This window comes from Dendrobium catenatum, unplaced genomic scaffold, assembly GCF_001605985.2.
Source record: "Dendrobium catenatum unplaced genomic scaffold, ASM160598v2 fragScaff_scaffold_716, whole genome shotgun sequence".
NCBI classification, from domain to species: Eukaryota; Viridiplantae; Streptophyta; class Magnoliopsida; order Asparagales; family Orchidaceae; genus Dendrobium; species Dendrobium catenatum.
In genome coordinates, this window is record NW_021319178.1 from 13,718,894 (window position 1) to 13,732,037 (window position 13,144).

General features: G+C 31.8%; 1 protein-coding gene across 2 annotated transcripts in view; it reads left to right on the forward strand.

Moving 5' to 3' along the window:
• Window positions 1-13,144, forward strand: part of LOC110100807 (calcium-transporting ATPase 3, endoplasmic reticulum-type) — a 137,328-nt gene that overhangs the window by 20,136 nt on the left and 104,048 nt on the right. For both annotated transcript variants that reach the window (XR_003701198.1, XM_020828479.2), the window contains exons 6-10: window positions 225-299; window positions 6,468-6,513; window positions 8,566-8,625; window positions 8,723-8,803; window positions 9,565-9,650. Coding sequence is in view for 1 of the 2 variants with exons in the window: in XM_020828479.2 (XP_020684138.2) it covers window positions 225-299; window positions 6,468-6,513; window positions 8,566-8,625; window positions 8,723-8,803; window positions 9,565-9,650 (348 nt within the window). In the remaining variant the exon portion in view is untranslated. The remainder of the gene's footprint in view (window positions 1-224; window positions 300-6,467; window positions 6,514-8,565; window positions 8,626-8,722; window positions 8,804-9,564; window positions 9,651-13,144) is intronic.

Sequence of the window (13,144 nt, forward strand, 5' to 3'; positions counted from 1 at the left end):
TGATTCGTGGAAGCAATCTTACAGTTAATCTGGATCATAATTTTTCTTTTTTCCTCTGTTCACTGTTCAAATCATTCGTCATGTTGTTGTGCATGGAAGCATAATTACTGTCAAGTTTTTTTTATCTTGCAATTTAAAAAAAAAATTGTTCCCATTTGTAATTGTCTTCCTTAGATGCTTAAAGCTAGATCTTTTGCTTCCTCTCATCCATCTTTTTGGTTTAGGTTATCTTTTTGATTTTAGCAGCAAATGCAGCGGTAGGTGTTATAACAGAGACAAATGCTGAAAAAGCTATTGAGGTAAAACTTCTTTCATAGGCCTCCCATTCCTTTTTTTTTCTTGTACTTATTATGGTTTATTGGCATTACCTTTCATCCAAGCCTAGACTATGAATCGAGGTTTCCTGTAGAGAAACACTTGCCGCATGAGACCCCTGACAATAGGATTTGAAGAGACCATGTTAGTTATACGCCACTTTGCATTCACTATTTGTTATTTTACTTAAAAAGATTCCAGCATGTTTCATACGCCTATTTGACAGGTGGAAAAGATACTGGAAAATATTATGTACACTATCTAAAATCAATCTTACTTAAAAAGGCGCACTTATTTTTCTCTCTCTGACTGTTTCCTAATATTGTTATTACTTGATGTATTTTTTAGTTTTAGGCTTGACAATATGATAAAAAATATCAGATTTTGTTTTGTATTTATATTTTCACTAGTGTTCAGATACATATTTATGACATGACAGATGCTTATAAATACATATTTGCTTTTTTAAAAGATCTGTTTATGTGTGTTCTTTACTTGCGCCTTTATTTGTTTATTAAAAAGTTTAAAACTTGTCTAGATATTTCTTTGACATGATGGGTTTTTTTTATTCGCATAGTAGTCACATCTTAAGTCATTCTATTATGTTACATGCTAAATGAATGTATTTGTGACTTCTGTGTTTGCCAAGATGATCATAAATAATTGTTGATTTCTTATGTTTGATACTATTGTTTGTTATTCAACACACACACACACACACATATATATATATATATATATATATATAAAAGAGAGAGAGAGAGAGAGAGAGAGAGAGAGAGAGAGAGAGAGAGAGACAAATTATATATATATATATATATATAGATCCATGCATGTATAGAAAAGTTCTGTAATCATTGATATGGTATTGGAAATGTTGATAGTTAGGGGTGTTGTTGACCTGCATATGAAGCTTACTTCTATAGGTTATAAGGTTTACCTTTCTATGGGTGTATAGCTTCTTTTTTTGTTCTTACTTTTTTATCATCTTTTTCTTAATATCAATGTTTCATTACATTATTTATATCACATTATAAATGCATATAAGAATAAAAAAAGTGATATTATTTCTAAAATTCTTATAATATCGAGGAAAATAGAACAAATGCTAGTATCCTCCATAAAAAAATTGTTTTAGACCAACATGAATACTTGTCTACTTTGTTGATATTATTTATACATGAATACCCTAGTATGAAAAAAGTGCCAAAATGATCTCCCGATAATTTGTAAAGCTCCAAAATGGTTCTTTACTACATAGAAGGGTGAATTTAATCTCAAGTCTCTTTTAACGGGGACCAACATAGTTATGTTGTCCAAAATGGAGGTTGAAATTAACGGAAAACTTATTAGATTTATGATTTCATGGTGCTTGCATAACTCTTAGGGCATTTTGCGAACCTTTTTGTTGTTGTCATGCATAAGTCCGAGGGTACCTTAACCAAAATGAATAGGCGAGCATGAGATAAGGATTGGGCGTAGTTTCCCTTGAGCTGGCAAAGAACGTGACTACAACAAAGGGTTGGGAGGGAGAGAAACAACAAAGCTTTCTTTCTAGGGCGTCACATACATGAGACTATCACTTAGCTTCCCTGCCCTTGATGGTGTCCCTGAGCGAAAGAGATGAAAGTAACTGGACAAAGATTCCCCACAGCAGGGATGCAGCGAAGTGGGCAAAGCTTCGGTAGCCACAGTAATTGATAGATTTTTAAGGTTCTTTTTTTATGTTTATATTAATTGTATTGATTTGAAATCTATAATGTTTATTTTGATTTTGTTTATACAATATGTAGTAATGATATTTTATTATAATTATAATATAAATTAAATATTTAAAATATATATTTTATTCTATCTAAGAAAATAATTTCAATCAAAAATATTTTTTTTTTCAACAAAATGATTTTAATCAATAAAAGTGCTGCAAAGTTAGCTATGAACAATTTTAAATTAAGCATCGGAATCTATATTTTGTTCTCTTTGAAAAGATTTCAATAAAGTTAATATACAAATTTAAAGTTTTAGCATCTCAGAACATAAAATATGACCTCAATCTATTTAATTACAATGGAATTATAATAGTTAAAATGTTAAGAAAATTTATTATAGAAAATAACCTGGCTTGACACCCTACATGATCTCAACAAGATTCAGCGTTGTACCTAAAAGATTCAAGAAGAAAAATATATTGTAAAATACTCCCAATTTTAATACCCTTAACTTTAATTTCCATTAATTTGGATTGTTGGACCATTTTGTTATTTGTTTATGTTGCAAATCTGGACCAAAGTCATGTAATTTTAATGATAGCAAATATTATTGGATTTTTCATTATGCTATTTGAATCTATTTCATATATGTTCTTCCCTGCTCACTAACTTTTCAGGATCACAGTTCACTTGCAACCTCGATCAGCTCAAGACGGGTAAACTAGGAATAAAAGTCTGTATTATTTAGTCTTTTTGTACTTTTTATCTTTCTTGAGTCAAATATGTAGCCTTACACACACATAAATCTAAGTAATCTTACACACACATACTCAAGGGGGTGAGTTAGTGAGTTAAGAAAAAGTTAAATTTTCTGAACTAATCAATCAAGGCGATTTATATCATACTGGACAATTAGTTAAAAAAACCCTAATTAGGGCATCTGTTTTAAGTAAGATTAATTAAACTCATCGTACTTTACGATCCTTATCATACAGGACGATCAGTTATAATCGGCATAACTGCCACCAATCACAATTTATGTAATATTTTAATATTCAAAATAAGTGTATAATTGTACCGTACGATATGCATCGTACTATGCAATATATGACAATCATATCTAAATTGATCATGTGATTAGGGGAACAATTATGGTTAATTTGTTCAATCAATCGTATAGTACGATTGGTGATGATCGCACTGTACGACCCAAGCGATGCATGGGACAATAATTAAATCATCGCCTATCGTCTAAGATGAAATGCCATAGTTTTTCAACTAGTCGTACAAAACGAACCCCCAATTTCGTACTGTATGAACCGAGCTCTGCATGGGACGATAATTATATCGTCGCCTATCGTACTGGACGATCAGTACATCTCTTGAACTAATCGTATAGGGAAATACATTTCATACTGTCTAAAAAGGCAGTTTTTTTTCTAATCGTACTGGACGACGTTCTCAACCGTCTTGAACGATCAATTCATCTATTTGAGCTGATCGTACAGGGTCTGTCTCCTCGTATAGTACTTTGAACTAATCGTACAGGACGATCTTAGATCGTACTGGACGATTAGAGTCGGCATATTGAAATTTAGTGCTTTTTTGAGAGGCTCTCTATTTAAGCTTTCACGTAGTTTTATTTTAAAAGACTTTTGCTGCTAAGTGTCTTGAGAGGGAGCATAGAGGAAGAGTTAAGGAGTGCTTTGAGAGAGAAGAGAGGGAGAGTTGTTTGTGAGAGAGAGTTGTGAGGGATTCTCATGGTTTCTCCCAAGCCAGATTCTTTCGTGTCTTCTTCAAACTTTTGCCTTGATCCTTTGGTGGCTCCAGGAAGACTTCCACAATACTAGTCACAGGTTCTCTGCCTTCTCTAGGAGGGGAAAAAATGATTCTTGATTCTTGCCATCTCCAGGAGGGAAAGAAATGATTCAAGATTATCTCTTTCACTAGGAGGGTGAAAAAAAATAAGGTCCTCTGCTGCACCGGGTTGGTGGAAGAGATTTTGTAAGGGCTTTTCCATCTTGTTGTGGGGGCAAAAGGAGAAACACTAGTTTTAGTGCAATACCTGAAAAGGAGGTTTCTAGAGAGTGGACATAAGTCAGGTTGGACAGAGCCACTATAAATTTTTGTGTGTTTTGTTCTTATTATTGCGCACTTATTTTTCTGTGATTTACTGTGTGGTTGACAAATTCTGATTTTCTGTTATTGTGAAAAATCTGCTTCCGCATTAAGGGATTAAGGTGTTTCTTTTCAGATATTGAAAAAAATTATAAAAAGATTTTAGTTTTGTTAAAGAAAATTTTAAAATAACCAATTCACCCCATCTTGGTTAGCCTCGGGCTGGTTCTTCGAGGTCTCACAACTTTCTTGAACTTTTAGTTTAAACTTTAAAGAATCTAGGGACTAAATTAAAACTTTTATGTAGTCTGAGATCATTTTGGTCATTCACAAAATTGTTGGGAGACCATTTATGTTATTTTCTCATTTAAGTATAATAAACTTTTATTTTTTCAGATTCTTGAGAGTTTATTGATGAAGACTTGGTCTGCATGGAGCCATTGAATTGCTTTCTAGGAAAAATCTTGTTGTGATCACGCACATTTTTATCAAAGAAAGCATGTTTAAGTTATGCGGTTCCAGTTGGTGTAGGTCGACTAATAAGTATTTTTGTAGCAATTGGAGAGATGAAGTTTGAATTTTTTAGGGGTAGTATGTGATCCATATTGGTAAGAAAATTACCCATTTGATCGAGCATGCTAATAATGCTTCTCTGCTTATCATCATTTAGATGCTTTGGTATTGCACACATGTAAAAAGGCAATATTGACAGCACCACGATTCAAATTCTAGTGTTAGTGTGATTGTCTAGTAAACCTTTCTGACCACTTTTACTATCAATGTGTAGGACACTTGACGTGGGGCTAGTTATTTTTCCCACTGCCTTTTTCCATTATCTCAGATATCTGGTTTGCAGTTGTTTTCCTAGGAGAACTTTCAAATTGCTTTGATAAAGAATTGAGTATGGAAGAAATGTTATTGCACTAGTGAGCAAATCGGTGGGCTACGCTGTATTGCTAGTTTTTTTTTCAATTATAAATGTCATTTATTTTCTTCTGCTTATGTATGTTCTAGCTACTTTGAGATTACAATATGGCTACTTGCTTGTCAATTTCCTGTAGACTTGGGTAGGGTACATGCTTGACATATTTATGAACCATGACCAGAAAACTGCAATGAAGTATTTAAGACAAACGTGTTTTTATTAAGGAAGAATTATTTACAATACTATTTGTCGGAAATTATGGAGTCCATCTTTAAAGGTTTGAATTAAATTTAAATTTAAGTTGAATTTTATATCTGAATGGATTTGTCGAGAATTTTTATCAATGGATAAGGTTGTTTTGAAGTCAAATTAAAAATTCAAAATTTGAAACTGAAATTGAAGTATTTATGTATTTCAAACCTGAAATTTTATTGAAATTTCAATTCTAAATGAAAGAAAAGGATTGATATTTTAAAGGATTGGCTGAGATTTATTTGGAGGAAGTTGTAGAAGGGTATTCGGATTTTTTATGTAAAAAAAAATGGATTGAGGGGCGTTTAGTAAACAGTGCCTGGTACGGTTCTATTCATCTTAAACACCTACGACATACAATAAAAAGTGCCAAAGGTATGGCTTCAGCTCCGATTGGTTGATGGAAAGTGGCATTGCTCAAAATTGCAGAAAACATCATAACGTAGTAGTAGAACAACGCAAGAACAACATTAAATGCATCAAATCCTTCATAGAATCAAAGAGATTCATTATGATACTCAAAGTGATGCCGGGTTCATAGAGGGATTGTAGAAAGATAGGGATTAAGGAGATGAGAGAAAATGTAAGGAAAAATAAGGAAGCATCAAGAATCCTCTAGCTGTTGATGTTGATTCATGCAAACATTAAGCTGTCAAACCTCAATGCAAGGTGCTGAATGGTCAGAGCATGATGGAGAAGCGAATCCTTAAACAGCCATAAGAGAATGGAATCTCGTAGAATTATAACTAAAAAATAATTTATTTGTCACCATATGACATTACATTATCTTAAACATTTATAATGATAGATGTTATTGAAAATGATAAAACTAATCTTAAAAAATAATAAAATATTTAAGCAGTTCTAAATACTACTAGTTGGCTATATTATAAGAATATTGTGGTTCTCAACATTATAATTGTTTGGTGTTAGTATTTCCTACAATCTATGTTTCTTTTGAATTTGCCTTTATACTATTGTTTTGGGGAACTTCCAAATTTTGTTCTAACATTCTAACTTCATACAGCTGAATAAAGCTCTTTTGAAATTTCATTTACTTTAGTTAACATCTATGAGCCGAATAAAGCTTATTTAAAATCTCATTTACTTTAACATCCATGAGGTAAATTTTGTTGTCTTCTCTGTAGGAGTTGAGAGCTTATCAAGCTGATGTTGCAACAGTGTTACGAAATGGTAATTGCTTGTTCATCACCTTCTTGATGTTGTATCTGTGGTGATAATATATGATCCTTCAAATTTCTCACACGCATTTACTACTTAACATTTCCTTTTTGCATTTCTGAACTTTCCAGCAATCACACTAGCAATCTTGTGATAGACATGAAGTTAAGTATCTTTTTATATATCATGTAATGGACATCTTATTATATTTTTAGATTACTGAATTTGAGTTATTTTATGAAAATATTTCATTCTAGGATGTGAAAAATAGTTTTTTAAGAAATGAAAATCAACATGGATAATGTTCTGTTATGAACCTACCAAATAGCTCACAAATTTGATCTCAATGTTCAATGAGTTCTTTGCATTTGTTTACATTACGTAGCTCTTGCTTTTCCATTTTGTGATTTCATAATATTGTTTTTAGTCTTGGTTCCTTGTTGAATTATTGGTGATAATTAGAGGGTGGGTCAGGTGCAACGATTAAGTTGCCTTTGTCGTTTTATGAAGGTTCCAAATTTAAGGCTCGAAAACAGTATTTCTGCAAGTGTGGGAGGGAAGAAGGCTGAGTATACCAACTCTTCTTCAAACCCTGTATTATTAGTAAGAACTTTATAAGTGACCATATTCTACAGTTTGGTTATTGTATTGTTTTCATGGGTTCAAAACACTTCAAAATAGAAGGTTGCTGTCATTCACACTTATTAATAACCACAACAACAACAACATCAAGCTTGTATCCCACTACGTGGGGTTAGCAACATGATTTTTTTTTCTCCATTGTGTACTATTAAGAATCAAATTCTCGTTCAAATCTAAGAAAAAAAGTCATTTTTTATACTTTCTAACCAAGTCCTTTTAGCTCTACCTCCACCTTTTTTAACATATGTCAATTCTAATTCATCTACTCTCCTAACCAGGTCATCAGAAGACCGACATTTTATATGACCAAATCATCTATGGCGACTCTTTCTAATCTTATTTGCCACTAGAGCTACTCCAACATTTTCACGTTTATACTTGTTTTGCATTTTTTCTCTAAGAGTAAAGCCACTCATCCACTTGAACATCCTCATCTCTGCAACATTTAACTTAATTTTATGTTTCTCTTTTAGCAACAAACATTTTGCGACATAAAGCATTTCAAGTTTCAGCACCATCCTATAGAATTTTCCTTTTAAGTTTTAGGGGTACTTTTCTATCACACAATAGGCTCGATGCATTCATCCACTTCAACCATGCAACTTGAATTCTACTACTAATATCCCCATTTATTTCACCATCACTTTGAACAATAGACCAGAAATATCTAAAACACGTACTATTTTTAATGATTTGATTGCCCAAAGTCATAATGCCTCCATTAGATCTGTTACTACTAAAATTACACTCCATGTATTCAGTTTTAGATTTACTTGAAAAAAATGTAGAAATTGATGGTTTTAGATCTACTCAACATTAGTACAACAACAACAACAACAATAAGCTTTTATCCCACTATGTGGGGTTGGCTACATGAATCCTTTTTCTCCATTGTGTCATGTTAAGGGTCAAATTTCTCATTTAAATCTTATAAAGAAATGTCTTTTCTAATATTTTTAAACCAAGTCTTTTTAGGTCTATTGTTACCTTTCTTAATATAAGTCAAATCTAATACATCTACTTTCCTAATCGGGTCATCGGAAGGCCGTTGTTTTATGTGACCAATCCATCTAATCTCATCTTCTACTAGAGCTACTCCAACCTTTTCACATATATGCTCATTTTGTTTCCTTTCTTTAAGAGTGCAACCACTCATCCACCTGAGCATCTTCATCTCTGCAACACTTAACTTAATATTATGCTTCTCTTTTAATGACCAACATTCTGCACCATAAAGCATTCCAGGTCTCACTACCATCTAATAGAATTTTCCCTTAAGTTTGAGAGGTATTTTTCTATCACATAACAAACCCGATGCATTTCTCCACTTTAACCATGAATTCTATTAATAAGTAGAAAAAAATTAATTATTGATTGCTGGTTTACAATACTAGTAGAAATTGACCTTAACTTGTTCTGCAGGCTGTTTTTCAATTTTATCCGCAACAGAACTTGTACCTGGAGATATTGTTGAAGTTGGAGGTAGATTAGTTTTTCCCCTTAATTTATGCAAGCAGATTTGTAAGCTGTTCTCTTATTGTACTTTAGTTGGTGTCTAAAGCTCTTTGATATTTGATAGTGGGCTGCAAGGTACCTGCTGATATGAGATTGATTGAAATACTTAGTAATCAGTTGCGTGTTGATCAGGCAATTCTTACTGGTATGAAATTTTCTCCCATGATCCTATATATTTAATTTTTGTCATCTTGTGTGTTCGTTCATCTTCACTTTCTTTGAATGAGTAATGAAGGGTTCTCTTATTCTTTTGGTGCTTTGAATATGTGGGCTAGTTGAATGGTAGATTACATATGTTGTTTGGAATTCCTGACATCTTCATGGAATATGCTATGCTTTGGGCTTTTGTTGACTAAACTCATAAATCAATGTTCACCGTTAACTTTCAATTTTGCAACTGTTGTGTTTGGAGAGTATTTTGTTCATTTGGTAACTTGTATTATATTTTTTTGCCGTTTTTAATGCTTGAGCACCTTTTGCCAAGTTGAAATAGCAACCTATTGCAATCGGCTTTCCCTTTTGAATACATGATTGATGCAACCATGTCGGTAGTTATATGTATGCTGGCTTTATGCCTTGTGGCCTTGCTGGATTAGGCTTTTCGAAGTTACTATTAAATTTGGTCAAATTATACCTTTTTGTGTTTCAGGGTTTACTTCAAGATGCCCCTTTTGATATTAAGCGGCTTTGTTGTCATCTTGTAACTTTTCTAATTTTAACTTTCGGAGTACTGCCATTTCATTAGTTTATAAGTTGGTGGCGCTTTTAAAAAAAATTGACACTTTTTCTTACAATTGTTTTCTTCAGGCTATTGCTTAATTCTCCTGTATTCATTTTTGTGTTTCCTTTTTATTCTGTTGTCCTTATTGGCTAGCTATATTCTTAACTTTTTCAACATGGTAATAGGTGAGAGCTGTTCGGTGGCAAAGGACCTTGAATCTTCTTCAGCTACAAATGCTGTCTATCAAGATAAAACAAACATACTCTTCTCAGTACGACAATACTATCCAACTTATCTACCACAATTTTATTTTTGGAACATTCTTCTCTCATTTTTTTTGCTTTTGATAAATTTTTTAACTTGTTTCAACTTCTTACAACAGGAAGAAGTTATATTCTGATTTTTATACCGTTACTCGTAGTATAATATTAAATAAAATTATAGTATAATGTTATTTTGCTTATTATTTTTGTAATTGAAGATGTATTCACAATTGAAGACTTCTTGAATGCAAATAGAGGAATAACAACTGTTAAGAAAGGTCTTGAACATCATACATTTTTAGCATGATAAATTTTTAACTTGGTTCAACTTCTTACAATCATACAGTACAAGTATGAATTATAAATATATGAACTTTATTGAATGTCAAATTAGTAAAGATTGACTATAAAATGATATGAATTTTACAATTGCAGGTGGGGTAAAAGGGGGTCCCTAGGTTTGATACCTACAATTGTTGGTGGGGTAAAAAGTGCCCCAGATATGATACCTGCATAGCAGGTGGGGCAAAAGGGACTTTTAAAGAGGCAAAATAGATCTCTATGTAGTTTAATGACGATAATGTCAGGTTTACCTGTGCTCAATTGAATATTTTTATGAAAGTTTAGTCAAATATTTAAAGACTAATATTAATATTCTGTATAGACTTCAAGTGAATGAAAGGATGATTTTTAAACGATAATTTAAGTTATTTTGCAAATATTTCTAAGTTAATTGAATTAGGTTATTCTTTATAATATGACATTTTATTTTTATGTAAATTGCATAACTTATTGATCCTCATAGTTCATCAGTTCTTTTCATATTAGTTGTTGTTACAGGAAAAGGAAAGGAAAATGTCGAAGTAAAATATGTTCAAGTTATTTCCTTTTATATTCTATTATTTAGCTTGAATTGTGGGTCTACAGCTGAGGTATGTAGACGGTTTAATGATGTACTATTTTGAATTTTATTAGTGGCTTTGTAAATATTTTGTGATGAAAGTTGGATCATTTATGTGCTTCTGTTATTATTATTCAAATGTAATTATTAGTGAATGTTTTATGTGATCATGCAAATGATGAGAAATAATTAAAAGTAAAGAATGAATGTTATGTGATTTATGTGACACTATATTACTAGTAAGAGGTATTGTGACGTGTTATACTATTTGACTTCCATGCTTTGACTTTTCTTTTTTCATCATCCACATTGGTACCAGAAACAACTTCCCCTTGCTCTAGAAGTCCTTCAATATATGCTACTACTTTCTGAAGCACCTTATCCTTTGTACGCAATTTTTTTAGCTCCAAGATTTTAGCTGATGCTCTTAGACTTCTTGAGCTGTGATGCTTGCCTCATACTTGACTGAAAATTTTAGGCTATTTTCTCCTACAGTTCAAAATGTAAAGATTTATCAATGAAAGGGTGCGTTCCTCTAGAGAAGCAATCTCATTTTCCAAAGAAACAAAAAGGGGAGCATAAGCATTCAATTTTGCCTTCAACCCCTTATTTTCTTTTCCAAGCGCTTCAAAATTTTCTTTTAAATCTTCTTCTTGAACATTTCACAAGCAATTTCTTTAACTAGAAACTTAATTTGCACAATTTCAGTTGTCACAAGGCCCTTAAGTATTTGCATCAACTCAAAGAACTTTTCCTTAAATATCAATTCCATGAATGATGAAACATGAAGGTGATGTAGGAAATTTGCAGCTTCTGCTTTGTTAGATATGTATTCGTCGATTGATACATGGAGTTCAGATGCCAAGTTGGTTTCCCGGGTTCTATGTGCTTTTATAAAATCATCTTCCAAGATTTGATTGGGTTTCCGAAAGCACAAAAATTTATAATTTTTGCAGAAATTTCATTTTTCTAATGATTAAAACCATTTCTTCTCTAAGCCATTTCTAATCAACTTGGTCCTATTGATCACATGTATACAACCATCAGGAGCTATAGACAATTCTAAGTTTTGGATGCCTTGAAACTTTCTTGAACTCGACAACTCCATGTATCTTTGCTCTAAAAGTTTCCCGTCCGTCTCTATTGTCTATTGAGTTTTTTTAAGGAATTTCTTGCTTGTTGGATTTTATTTTCATAAATCATTATGCGGGTTCGACTCTGCTTAAGATGCATGCTTTCAGCTTCAAGAGTTCTTATGCTTTCATTAATCACTCTTTTCTCCTGACCTAGATCATTTGTGATCCTATAAAGATAGCTCACATTACTAATTAATCACTGCATATCAAAAGATTTTTCAGCATCACAACTCGTAAAAATTAATGAGAGGAGTTCCTGAGCAATAGCTTCTTTAAGGATATCATCATTTTCCTCTACGCATGCTTCATTTTGCTCACTTAAATCATACAATTTCTTTAACAACGATTCATTTTTCTTGAGCAATTTTGAGATTTCACTCTAAGATATAAGACAAACTTCATGTAAATTTGATAATCTGCCTCCAATCCTACATTTAGCATTTCCTTCTGCTGTTTGCCAGTATTAATATCCTTATGTAACTACTTATTTTTTTTTCATTATTTCGTGATTTTCTTTAGAGGTTAAAAATTTCTTGATTTCTCACCATAAATTCTTTCTCAAGTACTTTATTTTGTGCTATAAGCTACACCAATATCAGTGCAAGTTGCTCTAAATGTGTGAAAGAAGATGGTTTATGAAGTTGAAAATGATGGATTTCACCCTTTGTAACACCCCACTATATCTCTTACCAGTATTATTACAAAATTTCACAGAAATAAATATAATATTTTCAATCTTAACATATGATACTTTTCATTATCTGAATATTTGTATAAAATATCAACTAACATTTATATATACTACATAAATAGCATCATCTAATAACTCCAATTATATCAAACAAATATTTACAAAGCAATTAATAAATTCTAAAATAGTGCATCACTGAATCGTTTACATATCTTAGTTGTAGACCACAAAAAAATCTAAAATAATAAAATATAAAATAAAATAATTTGAACATATTCTGCTTCAACATTTTTTTTCTTTTTCCTGTAACAACAGTTAGTATGAAAAGAAATGATGAGCTATGAGGCTCAATAGGTTATGCAATTTTCATAAAAATTAAATGCAAGATTATAAATAATAACATAATTGAATTAATTTGGAAATATTTGCAAATAAACATAGCATTTTTTAAAAATCATCATTTCATTCATTTGAAGTATATACAGAATATTAATATTAGTTTATAAAGATTTGACTAAATTTTCATAAAAAATGTTCAATGGAGCCTATATAAGTTTGACATTATTGTCATTGAACTATATAGAGGCCTCTTTTGCCTCTTTAGAGGTCTCCCTTTTACCCCCGCTTACTATGCAGGTATCATATCTAGAGACCCTTTTGCCCCACATGTAATTATAAGTTTCATATCATTTTTATAGCCAATCTTTACTAATTTAATATTCAATAAACTTCACGTATTCGTAGTTCATACTTGTATTGTTTGGTTGCATATTT